Consider the following 15,271-nt stretch of genomic DNA (forward strand, 5'->3'; position numbering starts at 1 on the left):
ATAAAAATTAAATAATTTTAAATGTCTAGTAATCCGAACTACTTAACTTTTGCTCTGGTAATTTTATTACCAGAGCAAAAGTTAAGATTCATCGTCGTCTAATATTACTAGTACTACTGGGCGAAGACGGTGTAGAAAGATCTTTAGGGGCAAAAGTCTTCAGGAATAATGCTATTGTTAACTTTTGCAGTTTATGCAAATAAACCTTCTCTTGTCGTTCAATTACACTTTTTTTACTAAATCTACCGGTAGAAGCAGGGCCGGCCCGAGGGGCAGGCAGTACAGGCGATCGCCTGGGGCGCTAGATCTCGTGGGGCGCCGTGATACCAAATAAAGGCGCAATATTCACTTAAAATTATCAAATAATATAATCTGATATTAGTTTTTTATACACTACTGTGTACTCTTTAAATTATTTCACGCGTACAAAATCACGACAAAAAATAAATTATAAATTCTTAAATACCCACAATCGCAAAAAAGCATTGTGTAAAATATAATATATTATTATTTTAATTTGAATTATATTTTTGCGCTCAAGTATTAATAGGGGGGGGGGGCAAATTTAATTTTTGCCTGGAGCGCCAAATAACCTAGGGCCGGCCCTGGGTAGAAGGCGTATGAAAAGTATTTCATACGCCTTAGTATTGAACGGCATCGATCGACATTCGCCACTCAGAATATTTATGAATCCATATCTTATAAGCATTGAAAGCAATAATATCAATGGGTCCCATAAATATTCTGAATGGCTATCAGCTTTTCGCCATACGCCATAATATTCATCAATCATTTTGTCTTCTAGATCAACTTCGTCTTTTGTTCTGTAATAAAAATTAATTCACTATCTGTGTTAAAAAACGTTTGTACTGAGCAACAGAACCGTGTATTTTTTTTTTAATATATAAGGCGCCAAACACATGTTATTAGCAAAACCAAATATACTATTATACAGGAATATTCTGCGCTTCACCGTAAATCTCCAGATACTGACGCACGTTTGAAACACCGTCTGATACGTGCGTAAGAGCGAGTGTGACGCATCTTGCCCTAGCTCTTTCGCTCCGTGACACGCACTTGTGCATCTCGCTCGCATACGTACAAGCGAATCCGTGCAAGAGAAAATTCTCTGACAAAGCGGTATAGCATGGGCGCGTGAAAGTTAATGTTTTTTAAAAACTGATTGTCGTATGATTTTATAAATAAATTTAAGAATAATTAAATTAAAAAATTAAATACGACCAATTTTAAAATATTGCAAAATTTATTAATATTAAAGCACTTAAGTACGATATTTTTGTTAAAATGTAAAAAGGCAGATTTTTTTATTTATTATGCCGTTGATAGATTTTTTAGCATATTATATATTTATAAATAACAATTAACAATGCCCAAATTCAACGGCTTTATGGCCAAAAAAAATATAATCACATGAAACGTCACTCTAGTCGGCCTGATTAGAGATTCTGTTAGTAAAATTGCTTTAATTCTAATTTACTGAAGTTTTACCATCATATATCAAACACAACTTCACTTTCACATCTATCTTTACTTTTTGCAACTAGATTCAAGCTGTTTATTTAAAATTTTTAGTGAACCAAGCCCGGATTTTGGTTAGGTCACAAAATGCTTCCCAATTCGGTAGACCCTCGCAGGCCTGAACGTCAGCAGCGCTTCAAACCGCCTGCGAATCCCAACATCACGAGCGAAGATCTCACAACAGATTATATGAACATTTTAGGTATGTTTTTATGTTAATCATTGAATTGGTAATGTCATTATTGAGTGATTGTGTTTTAGGTATGATTTTCTCCATGTGCGGCTTGATGCTGCGATTAAAATGGTGCGCCTGGACGGCTCTGTATTGCTCTTGCATCAGTTTCGCCAATTCAAGACTGTCTGATGATGCCAAACAGGTATTAAAATTTAAAAAAAAATATGTCAATTATGTTTTATACATATTTATGAACGTCATTTCAGATATTGAGTTCCTTCATGTTGTCTATATCGGCGGTAGCCATGTCTTACCTGCAAAACCCTCAACCGATGATCAATCCGTGGAGTACTCTGGGCAGTTAATCAAATATTATTTAATTAATACAATCTACATTGAATATTATTTATTCGTTAATATATTAAAATATAATAAAACGTTCTTTTTGAATGTACAATTTTTTTTATTTATATAATATTTTTAGAATTTGATTTAATGTTAATGATTTCTATAGAAAATAATACCAATAAACTATCTTTAATTTATACGAAATAAATGAACAAAACAAGTAATATTTTATATTAGTTTTTTAAAAGATATTGATTATTAATAAAATAGCTCACATTCAGGTGTATAGCAATAAATTAACAAATATGTATCAATTAATTTACTACTCGAGAGGTTAATTAGTAACAAGATTGTATCAATCATTAGTCGATTGTACTGGTTCCCAAAAAATAATTTACAACGAGCTTTGATTTATATCTTTAAAAGAAAATTTATTCCTAACAGTTGTTTATACCAGCAAGGCTTTAAAGTTTTAAAAACAACCAATAAAATAACAGCTCAACGAAAATTGTACTTTTTTGTTGAGGCAAATACTCAGTGTAGCTTCACACGTGCCGGATGGATTCGGCTGGCGCTGTATAGTGTGGGTGGTGTTGTATGGGCTAGTACTTATCGTTTCAGACATGCCGGATGGATTCATCCGGTACGCGCTGTTGGCTATGTCGCTGTGGCGTCCCGGTGGGATAGCGGCCTTAAGCGATTTCTTTCTCCATTGCCAACATATCTGGTTTATCTACTAATGGCGCTCGAACAATGGTTAGTAAAAGAAAGGGACTTACAAAATTGCTAGAAGATAATACACTCATGTTTGACGAAGTATCACTGCATCCAAATCATAGCCAATCGTAAACCGTCACTTATTCCAGAAGTTCAAAATCAAATCAAGTTGTTAGTGGAATCTAGAGTAAAATTTGTGGCAAAATTTTTAAATAAAAAATGGCTCACAAATTAAGCATACCGCTCATTTAAATGAGTTAAGCACTCGTCTTCAGCGTAGAAACCAACTTATCACAGCAATGTTTTAAACCATTACAGCATTTCAAATAAAATTCCAGTTATGGAAAATAATTTTATGTATTTTTAGAATTTTAGCCTTTATTTTCATTTTAATATAAGAATATATTTCCTGATTTTAGGAACAATCAGTACTTCACCATATATTCGACTCCATTTTCAGTTGACAAACACATTATCTTCATTTTTTTAAATGGAATGCATAGATTTGCCATCAGATATTTAACTGACAGAAAAAAATGATTGTGTATCTTTACAGAACTTTTACAAGACCTATCTTTCCAGCGAAAAATATCCAATAATTAGAAATCACCCTTTATATGTAATCCCTCTTTAACAATATCTATATTTGTGAGCAATTATTTTCAAGGATGAATCACACGAAAAACAAAATTAGATTAAATTACCCCTTTATATGTCATCGCTCTTTGACAATATCTATATTTGTGAGCAATTATTTTCAAGGATGAATCACATGAAAAACAAAATTAGATTAAATATTCCTACGTACCTTGAAAACTCACTAAAGATTGCAACCACTTCCATGGAAGCAAACATTGATAAGTCAGTCTAATAAAAACAAGGTAATTTCCTCATGGTTCAAGTTCGTACAAACTCAATGAGTCCAAATTGGAGAGCTCAGTTGAAGTTATTGATCTGAGCATTGTGCTTTAATTCACATGGTTAACCCTATACAGGTTTAGTGCTTTTAGCTCTTTTTACTGCCACGACTAATTACGATGATCTGGTACATTTAATTTCATTATCCTGTTTTTTTATTGGACAATTTAAATGAGAAATATAGTAAATAATTGTTCCATAAAACTAATTGCTTGTATATTTCTGTTGGACAGATTAGGTATGAGTGAGCATTGATCAGAACAAGGAGCACCTTATGAATAATCTTTTTCGAAGAAAAAAATCTGAAGATATATAAATGCACAACAGGTTCAAAGCTTAGCGTGGAAGGTTTGAGGTATTGTAATTAAACTCTTGTTAAATTCAGCTTCCAGGTTTATTAGTGAACTTTATAGACACAATATAAAATAATGATCGATATTATCAGTGGTTTGACAGACCGTTTGGTACGAAATGTAATATGATTATGATCACATAACAAAGAATTTCCCCATACTTACATTATTATGTTAATTAATATATGTTGCTATTATTAAGGGCGTCATTTTGGTCTTAAGTCTAAATATAACTATGTAGCGTTTGTTGCTACACCAAAGCTCGATGCTGAGCGAGTGACTTTTTAATAAATATTGTATATACAACAGTAGGTTGAATTATTAATAATAAAATATTTGTATTTCTATTGCAAAAAAAGCAGCAATTAAGTGAATTGTCTTTCAAAAAACATTTAAAAATAAATACTATATTTTTTATATCATTCCCTGAGATTTCTATAGATAGACCCAAGTTTCTGTTTACCCTAATTTTCCAACAGTATATCAATAACTGTTTTTTGTCTGTGCGATCACAAAAGGCAATGTGTGACCCAATTATTGCGACCGAGAGACTGAGACCTACTGTTTGTCATGCACTTTGCATTTTCAGCTAGTTTGGATCGCATCATTAGCCAATGGCTGCAAAATAGTCTCCGATGGATACTGCATAGAATATCAATCGGCGAAAAAAAGAGAAATTACTTCATTACATCACTTCTAAAACGTGCGGCTATCCGATGTTCAAAGGATCGACCGACATTACGCTCCCAAGTTCGAATATGTAGGACGAATTCTTCAATGAGCGTCAATTTTCAAAAAACTATTTTTAGGTTAACCTAATTATTACGACTAATTTCATCCTCTGATCGAAATCAATTGTTTTTTTGTATTCAATTGTTTTTTCAGTTGAATATCAACCCATTGTAAAAGTAAGATAAAAAAAGAGTTTTCGAGAGTTTGCGATTGTCCAGTTCTTGATGCATCAAAAGAAAAACGAAAAGTTGCAGCAAGGTACTATTAGTTAGCTGCAAAACAATTTAAGTGCAACAGAATGGCCTTATCAAGAATTTGGAAGCGTGCCTCCGAAAATGATTATCAAGGTGAATCTTATGTATTGATTTTATATTTATTTTCTTTTACTACTATTATTATAGGACAAATTAAATTTAATAGAGGGAGTATAATTTATTAACCTTAAATTGTCTCTATTTCTAGTATAAAATCAATGTACATCTTTATTTTATATTAAATACTTATTAATATAATCTAATAGCATAGTATATTCTAACTTATATATAAATAATGAAGCATTCACCTTCAATATTTCTTAAATATCCAACAATTCCAACCTATCAAACATACTTATACAACTAGTAAATCTCTTTATATTTCAAACTATTCATTGCCCTATTTTATGATTTTGCAACATCGTTTTATCTAATTTATTAACCATAAATAATATTGTTGCACAATAATTAAAATGCTTTTTTTGTGTTTATATTTAACATATTTCTAATCCTAAACAATCTACTAAATTTTGTATTATTTTTTTCAATGTGTAATTACAACGTTCCTTAAAATTTATTTTTTTATCAACCCCAAAATATTATTTAATATCAGATCTATCCCTAATCACTCAAATGAAGATCTGCATCTTATGTATTTTTTAAATTTAAAAATATTATTTGTACACGTAGCACATTTTTTCTTCCTTTTTTGAGCAATATAATTGATTAGTATCCCCTCAACATTTAAGGAAACGTAGTAAAATATATGCACGTGATGCGTTTTCTCTTGTGTTTTTGCGGCGTTTTTTGTAATATGAGCTGCTCAATCCTTCTGTATAAAAAATGGTTGCTAAGGGTTGACAGTTTATAAAATTATACATATATATTTAATCTTATTTTATTTTTTTCTTAATGCCACTCTTGTGTCTATAAAAATATAACTAAATCCATCCTGAAATTGTATTGTTTATAATATCTTGCAGAACTGGACAATTGATAGATGATTAATTACTTACCAGTAAATATTAAATAGCTATAATTAAAACTGCGTTTCAAGGTATTTCACGATATTCACATTGAACGACGTAAATTAATTTTATATAGTAATATTTTATTTTGCAATTATTTATACTATAAAATTTGCTGTAAGGAAACCTTTTTATGACTGATGATTATGTATATTAAGTATTAATGTCACTTTGAGATATATTGCCAGTTAAAGTTAGTGCGATCGTGGAAATTTTTCATCAGTAATGCGCGACTAAAATAAATAAGGAAAAATTATTTTATTGTATGGGGATAGCACAAGACATCTGTTAACTAAACACGACTAAAATAAATAAGGATAGCCTTTTTTATTATTGTATTTGTATTTTTACAAAAATCATATTTTTATATATATACGGACTTATCCGAAGGTAGGGACGTCATTTAGGGGGGGGGGGGGATTTAAAGGAAAACAAGAATATCAATTATATATTGATATGATATATTTATTATATTTGCTTAAAGTTGCATGAATTCATTAAAAAAATATTTTTTAATTTCTTTGCAATTATTTCTAAATTTAAATGCAATATATTTTAAATAATTTGTGCAAATCATCTACAAAACTATTTTTATAATTATGTAGCTGTTTTCTTAATTTTCTCTCTAGCAATGTTTTGGTTACCATTAATAAATAATATTTTAGTTTTCATATATATGTCTTTCGTGTGATCATCGAAAGACAAGTTTAACAATTTTTTTATAACATTATTTTGAATAACCTCGAGTGATTTTAATTTACTTCTAAATCCTCAAACGCAAGACATTAATATATGTTAGATGACTATGAATATGTGCATAATAAATGTTTAATCTATTTTTATACGATAATATATTTTAAAACATACATTTTGACACTGGTTGGCGCCGTCGCAGTGGCTCGGTAACGAGTGTTCCCACTGATTTTATTGCTTTTGACGAGAATTTTTGACTTCTTAGAAGTGATAATTGTTTTTTGCGCTCTCTTTTTTGTCAAAATTCGGTTTTGATATGCTTCATTCGATTCTCACTTATTGTAAGTCGAAATAATGTAATAACAAAATTTAACGGCAATACTTCTGACGTGGATCTAAACAATGATTTTGAATTTGACCAGAAAAATGCATGTCATTTAATGAAATACTATGAATCTTAATGAAATGCGCCACTGACTGGCCAATTTTCGCCTTCTCCTGGAAAAAGTTGAAATGACGTCGCTGTACTAATGTAGTAGTGATTCTTTAAAGGATATGTAATAATATTGTGCTACACAGTTATTTGCGGAAGAGCGCGGTCAAGCGTGTTGCTCCTGAGGACATATGAAATAATCGTCTAGATTGGCACAAACTTATATTTATATTTTTGATTATAGTAATATCACAAAATGTTCTAAGATAATATTACAATAGTATTTTCATAGATATTTTATGTTACAATAAATATTACATAGTTATGATTTTTTAACCCTTTGTAGTCCAAAGTTGTTTTAAAAAGTATTTACTTTAAGTCCAAGCCATTTTTGATGAATATATTTAATTAAATAATTTAATGATCATTAAATATAATAATATAAAAAAATAATATTTCTTCTATATTATATAAAATAAATTATACTTTAGAAACAAATTAAATTAAATATGTATAATTTAAATAATATTAATTTATCTTAGGAATCTTAATTTTTTTATAGAATTAAGTTAATATTAATTCAAGAAATCTAATAATATTACTCTTATTATTTATAAGAATTATTTTATAATTTATTTTTTTATTAAATTTCATAGAGATAATATTACGTTTTTATTGGTTTTGCCGTGGATTTTTTACTTCTGAGAAGGGATAATTATTTTTTGCGCTCTCCTCTTAATCATAATTCGGCTTAGATATGCTTCATTTGATTCCCACTTATTATAAGTTGTAATATTGTTACATAAAGTCTAAATATGAACGCTAAACAACCGAGCGTTTCTACTGCAACTGCACTCTTTTATTGCTTTTGTATGTATCTCACCACACGCGCGTGATTAATACGTACGTATTGCAAAAAATCGTAATTGAGTATTTTATTGTCCCCCGTCTACACGCACCCAAATAGCACGCTCTTAATTTACCGTGTTATTGGAGGGTCTATTGTAATTTAATGAAATATTATGAATTACTTTTGCCTCCTCCCCAGAAAAAAGCTAAAATGACCTCCCTGATTCTAAACCACAAATTCACGGGTTATCTCTCAAACACTGCATGATGAATAATATGCAAGTTTTAATTATGAGTTTCTCATTATTATATAGTACCATACGGTCTGTAAGGACACTGATAATATCGATCTTCGCAGCTAGCTCGTAGCGATATCGATTATTTTATGGCAGGGAATTTAATTAGAATACTCACCTGAAAACATGTAAACTGAGAAGAGTCATTGAATTTCATCGAAACCTACACAATGATACGCAAAGTATTGGCAAATAGTTTATATTAAGTCACGTCCTTGAATATGTCTTGACAATCGTCTTTCGATGCAAATTCAGCTCTTCTTAGAAGTATACATCCTGATAATTGACTTGAAATTCTATACATAGGTACTGTTGACGAAACGTGACGATTAGGGCATCGCTCATTGATCACGGCCACTCTGATCTCCGCTGTGAACGAGAGGGAAAGTGGAGAAAGCTGATGCTAAGGCAAGGTCGCCCTGCCATTACCGACCCACTGTACATTATTCAATATATTCTAAAAATTACATGACATAACATTACGAGGTCATGACGATAATGGTTAACGTCCGAGGGTATCGTCACATGGCAAACATCGGAAACATTGACGTACAGGTATTATATTGCGTTCATGTTGACGTAATAAAAATTACTTGCTGACTATAAGGTGCTGATTAATCGTGATTGATAATAATTTAAAGATATTTTCTACTTTTTACACATTTCTTCTATATAGTCTGTTTTGCCTTAGCACATCACAGAAAGCATCCATTGTGATTCCGTTGCATTTCTCGACTTTTTCGTTTTCGATATCACTCTTACTAATTCAGATTTATATATTTTATGAGACCAACGAAGTGAAGTGTTCTCATGACTATTAGCACCTTTGGAACTCTCTGTTTTATGTTCTAGAGAAGAATAATCGTAAATAACACTGTAAAACAAAAATTTTGCCAGCTGAATTCGGCTTCATTTAAGAAACTTACAATAATCTTTCACACTTTTAACACTTTTCTTAAAAAAAAATGGACAAACTATTACATAAAAGTTGGGTATATATATACTACAACTAAATAAATAATTACCAGTTTTTCGGTATCTATCTTGGCTGAAAAGTAACACCCCTTAAATTACAATATCATTTTTTTTAAATGGAATATAGAAACATTTCGTGCATTAAGAAATAAAGTCTTTTCTTATTTTCTGTTTATGTTTATATTATGTATTTTTTAACTATAGTAATTATTTTTTAGCTATATTAGCTAAAAAAACAATTACGGTTTTTACGCTGGATAGACGCATTGTATATCACGCATTTTTAAGCACAAATGCTAGTTTTTCTGGTGCTTACGAGTGGTTAAAGTCCTAGCGGATATGTGCTCTGTAAAATAATTGTAGTATTACATATTTTCTAATTGTTAGCTAAGCATTTTGTCATTACAAGTTGCTATTTACTTTTCATAATATTTGAAATGATCGTTTAAATGACCTCAGCTAGGTGGACCTCCTACAATGTAAACAATAAGTATATAATTAAATATTAAAAAAAAAACTGTAATGATGCACAACTAAAATAAATGAACACCACATATATTTTTTTCCAGCTCCTCATAGTTATCGCCGAAAACATCCATATGTGTGCCAAGCTCGATGAGAAACTAGATGGCTCGTGCAAGAGGAACGTTCTCAAGCGCTGACGTCCTCGACGCAACAGGTTAGAATAAGGGGCGCGATCGGGCATTCTAAAACTCGCAACCGAAAGTCACTGAACATTGCTCCTCAGCAACTTTAAAACGTGTTTCATTGAGTAGGCGCTATGAATAGAATTTTTCTTCGAATTCTCTCCAATAACAAAGAGTACATAATTTCACTTGGGCTCCAGACAATAGAACCATATTCGAGGACGCTAAATGGCGATATGCTTTCTGTACGATACTAGCGAATCATGTAGAAAGCATATCGCCAATAAATGATTGAAGTGACACGCGCTCCGCATACCAAAGCCGAGCAAACTTTGGCGATATGTTTTCTTATTGAAGCAAAATATTTGTTTCAAAACCATTATCTTTTAATTATTAATATATTTAATTGTAAATAAAGTGAATTGAAATTCATTCAAATATTATACAGACATCTGTAAGGTAGTTTTATTTAATAACTCTCATGAAATATTGATCGTTAAGAACTAGTAATATAAAAGACTCGAATACGAGTCACCCGGAATCCTACGTAAAGTTATAGAATACTAAAATGCGTTGAGTAAAGCAAAAATAAAAAAATCGTAGCACAATTTATGTAATGTATTTTATTAATTAATTAATGTTACAGCTTACAATCAATATATAACACTATGCACGACTTATCTCGATTTTTTTTTATTTTTGAGAATAGGAAAATCTAGGAAAACAAATTGAAAATCTTTGAAAAAATTTGAAAATCAATCGAATCACTAATTCCGATTTCTCAGACACGACATAATTTAAAAAAACACAATTCAACTTATGGATGGTCATAAGTAATTATTTTATAATCGTAGATAAGGTACTTTATATGTAATATTATATTAAATCTAGATGTCTAGTTATCTTGACATCTGTTGTGAAACTATATGTAATTTTTGTGCAAGCCGCAATTCGGACCGTAACGGTCTCTCGGACCGTAACTCGGGCATTTCGAGGCTCGCCCGATTACCCAATGTACATACATACTTTTTCGTGCCATGTACACTTTAAAGTCGCTACTTCTTTGCTATTTAATTTTACACGCACGCAACTTTAGGGTTATATCCAAAGGCTTATGATGTTATTGATCTCAAAACAAAAAATAGATTCTCGTATTCTCTAAAATAATAACAATGACGCACTTTTATATATTTAAAAAATAATACACTCAACAACTCTTTATGATATCTTCATGCAAACAACAAAGATTGATTTTTCTGAAAATCACATGGAATCGTCTGCGTTAAACAAATAATTACACAGTAATATCAAAGACGTACATATATCATTCTTTGAAAGTCGTTTTACCTTATTTGTTCAACGCCAGTCCAAAAAGTCGACCAAAGTCCTAAGATGACTTCTGAAGTTTAATCGCCGCAACTAATTGACAATGGAATATGTTTGAAGCGGTGATTCGTTTCGGTTTGGAAACAATTATATACCCTCACTGATACGATCATAGATTACTATGAGAGAGAGACATTCTGTGGTCAATCTTCAGATTAGATTAGGATATAGGATGTGGTAGTAGGTATTTTAATTGTAAACAGACAATTAGAACATCTGAGAATCAATAGTTTATGTCGCGTTTTACTTCATTGACTTATGTACATAGAATACTTTAACTGTATGTATTAAATGAATCATTAGTTTTGTTAGTTTATAATAAATTTATATACTATATGATTGTATCTTAAATTTGTTGCTATGCACATTTATAAAATTAAACTACATTTGCAGCCATATGTTTATAAATGGACCAAATTTCATCAAAAAAGTATTGTATCCATTTTCTTCTTCAAGTATCATATTTTTTCTGACCAAAAAACTTTTGCAACCTTCACTTCATCAAACCGAAACAGTTCCTAGTAAAAGATTCTGCTTCACCAAAATCAAATACATCGATCATACAATTTTGTAAGTTCTTGTAGGATTATGTATATTAATATTAATACTTTTATTTATTGTTCAGTAATATAAAAAGCTTTTTTGCTTATTGAGGTATATATTTATTATCACGCCTTTCCTCAAGATTTGTTCTTAATTTTCTAATTTCATTGACAATATCAGTTGCATTCGCTTTTGTACTTTCCATATTTAAAATATATTTGATAAGCAATTTGAGTTGCCCTTGCACAAACCGCAATAACATTTCATAATTTTCAAAGAACTGTTATTAGTGTTATTGTGTAAAATATATGATGTCAGTCCTTATTCTGTTGCCGTGTATAGAACCTATTTATAGATCTATATATTCATGGTTGTGTGATTCGAACCGTATAAATGTGGAAATATTAATAAATTTTGACCAAAGATGCAAAGAAATGTATACAACTATTCAGACATTTCGAAGAAAATAACATTTCATTGCCAAATTATAGAATAGAAATGATACATCCAAAAATTAATAATGTATGGTTTGAAGAAAGAGGTAGAATGGGTGAATCATCGTTAACAGCTTTATTGCGCTGCAAACTTAATAGTAGTAAATTAATCGACACGATTAAAAATAACAGAGTTTTTAAAGAAAGTTCAAGCTAATGCTTACTTAGAAGGAATTTAAAATTATTACTACGTAAGTATTGCTTTTCTTAATTACTCTATTATTTAGCCTTTTATATTTGTATACATGCGGTGGAGGTAAAACATCAGATCTTGGAAGTCTGAATCTTCGCTGGTGTGTCGAGTTGTATTATTGTCGGCTATGATGTTCCGCTGATTTATGTCGATGCAGTCTCTTGGCTTGTCTTCGCATGTCTTTGCGACTATGATTCCGTGGCGTCATCGTTTCGTCTTTCTTCTGCGTCGCTCACTGCGTCTCTGGCGAATCATAGATGAGATGTTTGTGATTCAATTGCTTCACCTTCTCAAAAATGTGTTCACGCCTAAATAGGCCAATCAGTCGAATAACAATAGTCATGTTCGCAGGATAGAATGTATTGTCTAGCGCGCGTCCTTTCCTAACAAAGAGTAGTTTTTAGGCGTGTCGCTCCACTTTCAGGAGTTTAGTCTCCCTTTTCGTTTATTTAAAATAGTCATTAAAATTGAATTATTAAAATAGTTAATATACTGGTTAGGGCAAAATTCACTTTATAATTTTATGGTTATATATAATTATATTATCTTTATTACATTATAGGATTGCGATCGACTTTTTAGTATTTAGTATTAGTATTTGAATGAGTTTTTTTGTGGAATAGATAAATTATAAACAATTTTATGTTAATATTTTTAGTACAACATTTACTACGTTAAAGTACAATAAAACATATACATAAATTAGCAACATTTAATGGAATTTCTTTTGCCAACATATTAGGAGAAATTGGTTAACGATATCCTTAAAGAATCTTCCATGTAATTAATCGGGAAACTCGTTTGATTTTTATGTTTTATTATTTTAAGATACAAAAATGCTGATTCGCATAAGTACGTAGGTTCAAAACACGAATTAAAATATTCACGCCATCTTTTTAAATTTGGGTATTTTTCGATACAAATATATTTGTCCAAAGACCAGTCTCCTACGTCGTCTCTGCTTGTCTTTGCGACTATGGCAAATCCCAGATGAGGGTGTTTGCGATCCAATTGCATCGCATCTTGAACACTTCCTCAGAAATCGCCTAAATATAAAATGTCTATATGGCCAATCAGACGATCAGCTACCAAAGAGTAATAACAATAGTCATTTACGCGTGTAGAATCTATTGTCTAGCGAGCGTCCTTTCCAAACAAAGAGCAGTATTTCGATGGTAATGAGCTATTATGTTGTCCGTGAAATATTTAAATACATATGGATTCACTGTATGAATTTTGTTTGTTCGAAATCTCTGAGCTTATTATATATATATATACTGATTAAGGCAAAAGTTACTTTACATATTTAATATTCAATAACATTTTTATGGTTATGTATTATATTATTTTTCTATAATATTTAAGAACTCTTTAAGCTGATCATATGTATAGAGTAGGCCAAAAGTATATTTACAATATAAAAAAATAATAACGTGATTTTACATTAAAAACACTTAGTCACTTTACAATTTTATTATTCAATAACTTTTTATGGTTATATATTGTATTATTTTTCTTTACTATTTAAAAAAAATTAAAATAGTAAATATGTAATATAATAACTTAAGTACTCTTTAAGCTGATCATATGTATATAATTATAAAATTGATAATAAAATAATGACGTTTTCAAAGTTATATAAAAATTTATTTTTATTTCATATTCTGATAATGAAAGCTTAGATAAATATATACACATGTCAATAATAAAACGCGTAAAGGCAATTAAAATTAAATATGACCAGCAGTCCTTTATGTTTTTATCAATAAAACATAATTCTCAGCATAGAAGTTCTACTTATATCATAACTATAGTTAGTTGTATTGACATTAGTTTGGCATTTCTAAGAACAAGAGTCTTTCTCAGACTGAAAGACTTCAATAGTATTCAGTAAAATGTTCTTGCATAGCATTGATATACATATATGAAATGTGGCAGCAGCAACATTGGGAAAATTTTCGAAGAAAAATAGTTTTATATCTTATTTTTCTCAAGCTAAATAATACGATATTTAGTTAAGGTTCTTAACCTACAAAAATGAATCGATTAAAAATAATTTACATCAACTTTATCGAGTGAAATTCGGTATGTGGCCAATTGAACTTTAAGGATAGAGGGCCAATTTTGGCCCTCTATCGCGGAATCGCTGTAGTGTAACATAACAGTATACTGGTTATTAATTCAACTGCATCGTCATGGTCTACTTTTTGACAAAATTGTATAAAAATGTGACATTTTTAGGAAGCGTTTAGTATTGTTTCCAGAGGTAGCGAACCGCGAGTGCCTCTTGCGCGTGACCTCCTCACGGCCAAAATTGTGTACACACTGCAAAAATTGGGTTAGCAAAATTTACATACTACTTCGAGAGAATCGTTTATTAGTTACGTCAATTGACCACGAGGCGTGCATGTTGGGCAACTGCCCTTTTGCGCAATTGTTATCACAACAGTGCAAAAACATAAGCTGGAAAACCTTTGTTCGCCCTGAAATTTAAAAACTCCTGATCAACTATGCTCAAAAATCCAAAAATATTTTTAAAAAAAGTTACATATTTTAGTTGACACTTTTTGATGACGCAACTTTATTTTTTATAAAAAATTTTAGTTTCGGTCACAACATTTGTTTTAAACGTTTGTTCGTTGTGTATTTAATTTGTTAGTATACTTATAAAAATATATTATGCATATTATGTATGTGT

General features: G+C 30.5%; 1 protein-coding gene across 1 annotated transcript; it reads left to right on the top strand.

Moving 5' to 3' along the window:
- The first annotated feature begins 1,390 nt into the window (after positions 1-1,390).
- On the top strand, positions 1,391-2,168 carry LOC148229125 (protein Asterix). The gene is made up of 4 exons (XM_088197451.1): positions 1,391-1,468; positions 1,594-1,741; positions 1,801-1,916; positions 1,981-2,168. Exons 2-4 carry the CDS (start codon positions 1,627-1,629, stop codon positions 2,077-2,079), a joined length of 330 nt encoding a protein of 109 aa, XP_088053577.1. The 5' UTR covers positions 1,391-1,468; positions 1,594-1,626; the 3' UTR covers positions 2,080-2,168.
- Positions 2,169-15,271: the final 13,103 nt, after the last annotated feature.

This window comes from Plectrocnemia conspersa, unplaced genomic scaffold (genome assembly GCF_051122295.1).
Source record: "Plectrocnemia conspersa isolate PC_06_02 unplaced genomic scaffold, ASM5112229v1 ptg000011l, whole genome shotgun sequence".
NCBI lineage: Eukaryota > Metazoa > Arthropoda > Insecta > Trichoptera > Polycentropodidae > Plectrocnemia > Plectrocnemia conspersa.